The sequence below is a fragment of the Pinus tabuliformis genome, chromosome 8 (genome assembly GCF_031772625.1).
Source record: "Pinus tabuliformis cultivar Carrire ecotype Pingquan chromosome 8, CPIR1, whole genome shotgun sequence".
NCBI lineage: Eukaryota > Viridiplantae > Streptophyta > Pinopsida > Pinales > Pinaceae > Pinus > Pinus tabuliformis.
The window spans coordinates 1911459021-1911465818 of record NC_142294.1 but is presented as its reverse complement, the minus strand read 5'-3'; the positions used below and the strand labels follow the sequence as shown (position 1 = coordinate 1911465818).

Genomic DNA, 6798 nt, shown 5'->3' with positions numbered 1-6798 from the left:
ATCATTAGCAAGCAGCCAATATTTCCTAACATTTATTGATGACTTTACAAGAAAAACTTGGGTATATTTCCTTAAGAACAAAAGTGAAGTGTTTGAGAAATTTTGAAATTTCAAAGCACTTGTGGAGAACCAAAGCGGGCTGCATATAAAAGTTTTGAGAACTGACAGAGGAGGTGAGTATATCTCCAAGGAATTCCTACGATTTTGTAGAGAAAATTGAATTCACAAATAATTTACAGCTAGGTACACCCCAAAGCAAAATGGAGTTGCTGAAAGGAAGAATAGGACCATCATGGATATGGCGAGGAGCATGCTGAAGGCAAAGCATTTGCCAAATTATTATTGGGTTGAAGCTGTAAATTGTGCAGTGTATATTTTGAACAGGTGTCCTACAAAAGCAGTGTTGAACAAAGTGCCGGAAGAAGCATGGAGTGGGAGAAAGCAAGGTGTCACCCACTTGAAAGTTTTTGGATGTGTGGCCTATGCACACATACCAGATCAGCTAAGGAGGAAGTTGGACAGAAAATGGGAGAAATGTATCTTCATTGGATACAGTGAGGAATCCAAAGCTTACAGGTTGTATATCCCATCTACCAAGAAATTTTTTGTCAGCAGAGATGTTCAATTCATTGAGGAGGAAGCTTGGGATGGAAGCATAGAGAAAACAGTGAATGTTAAAAACTGTTTGTCTCATGATGAAGACAATGAGGAGGTGGCTGAAATGCATCCCCAAACAGCAGCGCCAACACAAGGACAGCAAGAAACACCCTTGAGAAGAAATGAAAGCGCTTCTTCAAGCACACCACAAGGAGGAAATTCAAGTGCTTCTTCAAGCACCTATACACCAAATGAAAGAGGCAAGAAGTTCAGAAATTTAAATGTAATTTATGAACAAGAAGCAGCAAATGAAGGTATGAATTCTTTATTTGCTTTATATTGTTATGTTGAAGACCCTATTCATTTCGAAGATGCAATTAAAGATAAGAAATGGATAGAAGCTATGGATGAGGAGATGAATGCCATAGAGAGAAACAAAACATGGGATTTGGTTGAGCTACCAAATGGCAAAGAAGTCATTGGAGTGAAATGGGTTTACAAGACCAAGAGGAATGCTAAAGGTAAAATAGAAAGACACAAGGCAAGGCTGGTTGTCAAAGGGTACAAGCAGTGGTATGGGAGAGATTATGAGGAGACTTTCGCACCGGTTGCAAGAATGGAAACCGTGAGAGCAGTGCTGTCCATAGTAGCTCAAAACAAGTGGAAAGTTTACCAAATGGACGTGAAGTCAACATTCCTAAATGGAGTGTTAATGGAAGAGGTTTACATTGAACAACCTCTAGGCTATGAGAAGAAAGGTGAAGAGCACAAAGTGTGCAAATTGGAGAAAGCTCTTTATGGGTTGAAGCAAGCACCAAGAGCATGGTACAACAGGATAGATTCCTATCTATTGGATAATGAATTTGACAAGTGTGAAGGAGAACCCACCGTCTACATCAAAGAAAAAGATGGTAAAATTTTAGTTGTTGTCTTATACGTTGAAGATGTTATTTTCACAGGTAATGATGATCAGCTCATTGAGAATTTTAAATCAGTCATGAAAGAGGAATTTGAAATGACTTACATGGGTTTCTTGAGATACTTCTTAGGCATAGAAGTAGATCAAAATGAAAAAGGAATTTTTATCTCACAAGCTAGATATGTAAATCAAGTGTTGGACAGATTTAACATGCAATAATGCAAAGCAGCCATCACTCCCACAGTAATGGGATTAAAACTCAGCAGAGAGGACAGCAGCAAGGATTTTGATCCTAGTTTGTACAAGAGTATTGTTGGCAGCCTTATGTATTTAACAACTACTAGGCCTGACATTATGTTTGCTGTTAGTTTAATTTCCAGATTCATGGAGAGGCCAAAGGAAGCACATTGGCAGTGAGCAAAAAGAATTCTGAGGTATGTCAAAGGTATCAAAAGGTTTGGAATTTTATATACTACTTCAGAATGTTCAAATTTAGTTGGATACACTGATAGTGATTGGGCTGGAAGTGTAGATGATCGGAAAAGCACTTCCGGTTATGTTTTTCATATGGGTTCACGAGCCATTTCATGGGCTTCCAAGAAACAGCCAATTGTGGCATCGTCTACAGCAGAAGCAGAGTACGTGGCAGCTACAGCAGCAGCATGTCAAGCAGTTTGGATGAGAAGGATGTTGAGGAGCTTAGGCCAAGAGCAGGCAAAAGCGACTGTGATTTATTGTGACAACAGTTCTGCTATTGCATTATCCAAAAATTCTGTGTTTCATAAGAGAACGAAACACATTGACACATGGTTTCATTATATCAGAGAGTTGGTAAATAATGGAGAAATTGTCTTAGTACATTGCAAAACTCAGGAGCAGGTTGCAGACATTCTAACCAAGCCTTTGGGACATAAAAGTTTTGAATTTTTGAGGAAATGCCTGGGTATGACTGATAACCCAGCAGTTGAAACTAAAGGGGAGTGTTGAAATATTATTTTCAACTGCAGGGCCTGTCCTTTATCATACCACTGGAATGTTGAATCAATTGCCATACCTCTGCATTGATGAATCTGCCATTAAACAGCCGCAGCTCCAGTCCTTTCCTGAATCAGCCATTACACAGCAATTTATTACGGAATGGTGGTCACTCACGGAATGATGGTAATTTATTGTTGTAGTTGGTAAATGTAGGTAGGATTTTTAATTTAATTTTATTTTAATTCACAGGTATAGTTTTGTTTTTACGAAAAAAAGAAAAACGTGAAGTTCAGTTGTTGTTGAATCTGAAAAATGTAATGAAAACACAGCAGTGTGTGTAATTTTTTTTTTTTTGAATAGAGACAGAGCTCTCTTTGTAATGCACAGCAGTGCAGAAGTTTTTTTTTGATGTACGCAGCAGCGTGAATGTATGAATGAAATTTACACACAGCAGTGTAAAATGTTTTCAAGGAAGAAACAGAGTGTTACAGCAGCGTTCTGAACAAAAACAGAGTGTTTTGTAGATGCACAGGAGTGCAGACACAGCAATGCAAAGTGCAGACACAGCAGTGAAAAACAGCCTGTTGATTTTTCAGAGGAGACAAAGTATTTTGTTTTCTGTAATGTACAGCAGTGCAGACACAGTAATGTAATTTCTGTTTACAGCATGAAGTTTTTTTAAAGTTTTGAACTGTCTTTAAAGTAGTCTTGTAGAAATCCCTCTGTTAGAGGAAGTATTATACATGAATACAACTTCCCTTTTGCTGTGCACTGTTGAAATTCAGTTTTCAGAAAATATTTTTTTGTGTTGCTGCAACACCAAACTGCGTTGCTGCAACACCGTTTCCAGCAAACGATTTTCAGTTTTCTGAGTTTACTGTGTTAAAAACAGAGTGTTAAAACAGAGCATTTTTTTGTCTGTCTGTTATGGAATTTTCATAAATTCCCAACAGAGCAACTAAGGCGAAAGGGTTTATTCTTTGGGAACTCGAAAAGTTCCTCTCTGGCGATATGTCTTTCCAATCCTTTAAGTTGATTGTGCATCATGACTCGGGAATGCTTAGGTTGCTCATCCTGGCACTTTGTCTGTACCAAGCAGGGAAATAATCAGTGATGGTTGGGACTCGAGAGCCTCGGGGTCTACGGGGATGCAAAAGGTATTATAGATTGGATTAAAGTACAGAATAAATTTAATTCTTTTATTTTGAATGGTAAGTACTTACCAACATATCAATATTAAGTACTTACCAACATATCAATATTGATCACATATACAGAGAACAGAACTGGACTGTAGATTTATTATCCATTGAAAAAAAACTTGGTAATTTTTTTTACCAGATTTGATCATTGGTTAAGACAAATGCGATAAGTATCAACTTCTCTAAGAGTTAGAAAACAACACTGAGTAATGAGGGACACATAGGACTTAATGAGGGACACATGAGACTTTTTTTATTGTAAGAAGATGCATACATTTTGTGTTTTCTTTTTTATCATTAAATGGTATATAGACCAAGTAAAACTGATAATGAACTAAAACACTTATGCACATAGAACTAGAAAATATGGTTAGCCAAAAAGGCACATATCACAGTCTTTTTGGAAGTAATGTATGCTGAAAAAGCAGACTGTAATCAAAATACATATGTACTATCTATTTAATATTAATATAGAAGCGTTTTTTTTTTAATTCACAACTTGGAAACAAAATGAAATGCTGATTATTTTCCTTACATAATTGCTGGTCTCCATATCATGATCATACTCGAGAAGGCATTTTTTATGTAGACTTTTAAGGCAGTCTCTGACGTAACAGTAACCTAATCCCTCCAAGACTCGGACTATTAGCCCTTGGTCTTCTCCCGCCAGGAAACATCCAATGTCCAAAAACATCTCTTTCTCTTCCTTTTTCAGATCCTCGTAACTCGCTTTTAATGTGTTTATTGTATCATCTGGTAATGTTTTAGAAAACTTTTCCACCTGCAGCTTCCAATAGGTTTTGTCACGATTGCCAGCAAGATGTTGGCCCAAAACTTTTAAGGATGAAGGCAACCCATCACAAATTTCTAGTAGCTCCTTCACCAAGTCTTCAAACCCTTGAACTGGTTCTGATAGATTGAAAGCATAGCGGCAAAAGAGCTCTTGGGCATGCTGTCTATTTAATGGCTTTACATCATATAACAAAGCTTTTGGTGATGCTCGGAGTAAATCCCTATGGCGAGATGTGAGCAAAATCAGACTACGAGGTCCCACTGCATCAATATCTAGTAGATTGTGGATTCGCTCCATATCATCAACTTCATCCAGAACAATCAGAGCTAGGACAGCTTGTAGGCTGCGTTGCAAAATAGCCTTTCCTTGGATGGTATTATCAATATCCAAATCATGACCCAACAGGTCACGAATTAACTTCTTCTGTAAATATGTTAAATCCCTTCCCTTCACGTTAAGCAAAAAACAAGATCGAGGAAATTCAGAACGTTTTACATTGTAGAGATGTTTAGCGAGAGTCGTCTTCCCGATGCCGCCCATCCCAGTAATCCCCACAATCTTTGTGTCGCTTCGAATCAGAATTTTACTTTGGAAATCCTTGGCTGCTTCGTCCAGTGCAACTGGGTGTTTAGCCACTTCTAAGGGTTCCCCTTCTTTTACCTTTGCCATTACAATACTCAAAATTTGCTCCAAATACATCCCATAGTCACTGATTTAAGAAAGGAGAAGAAGAAAGTGAGAATCTATAATCCAAAATTAAAGTTTTAAATGGTAAAAATAAGGAAAGTAAGTGTTCACCTTCCATTTGATTTAACGATGTAACCAGAAATATCTGCGGCCTTTTTCAGTGCTTCCTTCCATTCTGCGACCACTCCTCCATGGCTTTGGTGGTACTGAAAGCCTTCATTGTAAGGTCCACCCCCTTCAATGTCTCGAAGGTCTTTAGGCTCAACGTCACAAAAGATGGGTATAATAGTAGTGGTGCGCTCCTCAGCTGATCTCAAAATCCAACACAATTCATTCAAGCACCAACGTGATTCGGCATATTTCTTGGAAAAAATAACAATATGAACTGATGCACTGGTAATAGCTTCATGGATCGCATCGTAGAGAGTGGATCCTCCCCTAAGTTCCTTCGCATCCAGAAAGACGCGCAACCCACAGTGCCTAAGCCGATGGTAGATGAGGCTGGCGTGAGTGAGCTTGGCGTCAGGGCCTCTATGATTTATGAACACGTGGTATTTCTCAATCTGTAAGGGCTCCCGTCTGACCATTCTCCATACATCATTCACAATGTTCTCCAAAAACCTTCCATGGTCACTGCAATCCAAACAGACAGCCATAGTTGTAACTACGATTAGGGAAAGTAACAACATTTTTAGATGAATGTGAAACTCTCTATAGAACGTGTCCAAAGTAAGTACGGATTCACCTTTCCTTCGTTTTGAAGACGAAACCGACAATGTCTGCAGCTTTTCTCAGGGCCTCCTTCCATGCCTCCACCTCTTCGATGGTGCATTCGGCTTCATGTTTCCGGAAGGCCTCGGCATAACTTCCCCATCCAATCTGACAAAGCTTAGCAGGTTCAACATTGGAAAACACGGGTAGAATGGTGCGGTCATGAGATGATCCCACAATCCAGCTCAACTCATCCAAGCACCAACGTGACTCAGCGTAATGCTCAGAAATAATGGTAACGTGAATGGAGGTGCTGCTAATAGCTTCTTGGATAACAGAGACGACAATATCTTCCCCGCAAACTTCCATCTGATCATAGAAGAAGACACGCAACCCACGCTTTGTGAGACTATGGTAGATGAGACTCGCAAGAGTGTTCATGGTGTCAACTGTTCTGTAGTTTATGAAAACCTGGTATGTTTCTAGCTCTGGGACTTGCTCCATACTGAATTATCGATGGGATTGGATGTAGGTACAGTAGATGAAGCAAGCACTCCGCCTGAGAGAGAAACAAAGGAAGGCAGTTGCCAGCAGAAAAAATGTAGATGAAGCAAGCACTCCGCCTGAGAGGAAACAGAGGAAGGCAGTGGCCAGCAGAAAACATGTAGATGAGATTATAAAAGCACAAAGATGGGTACAGTGAACCACATAAAAAAGAGAGCAAAGGAGATCGATAAGTCTTCAAAATATTACTCTGCCGACAGCTGTAAATCACGTTTCACAACTGCTCCAAAACTGTTTGCGGGTGAACATCGGCAGAGGTCAAGTTAAACTCCAACGATTTGCCATGGGATAAACACCAGCACAATCACATTTATTTATTATGTGGTTGATATAGGTTTATATGAAGT

At 39.2% G+C, this 6798-nt stretch overlaps 1 protein-coding gene across 1 annotated transcript; it reads right to left on the bottom strand.

Annotated features, from left to right (window-relative positions):
• Window positions 1–3430: 3430 nt before the first annotated feature.
• LOC149244095 (disease resistance protein RUN1-like) lies at window positions 3431–6392 on the bottom strand. Its single transcript, XM_089371421.1, has 4 exons — window positions 5922–6392; window positions 5288–5809; window positions 4232–5198; window positions 3431–3580 (listed from the first exon to the last, which is right to left on the bottom strand). Exons 1-4 carry the CDS (start codon window positions 6389–6391, stop codon window positions 3431–3433), a joined length of 2109 nt encoding a protein of 702 aa, XP_089227547.1. The 5' UTR covers window position 6392.
• Window positions 6393–6798: the final 406 nt, after the last annotated feature.

What these genes read in the sequence shown, in the direction of transcription:
- LOC149244095 (XM_089371421.1), bottom strand. Translation starts at nt 6,391, where the DNA reads ATGGAGCAAGTCCCAGAGCTAGAAACATACCAGGTTTTCATAAACTAC. An exon ending in GTCTTCAAAACGAAGGAAAG is followed by an intron (nt 5,810 to 5,921) that starts GTGAATCCGTAC and finishes TTTGGATTGCAG; the next exon opens with TGACCATGGAAGGTTTTTGG. An exon ending in ATCGTTAAATCAAATGGAAG is followed by an intron (nt 5,199 to 5,287) that starts GTGAACACTTAC and finishes TTCTTAAATCAG; the next exon opens with TGACTATGGGATGTATTTGG.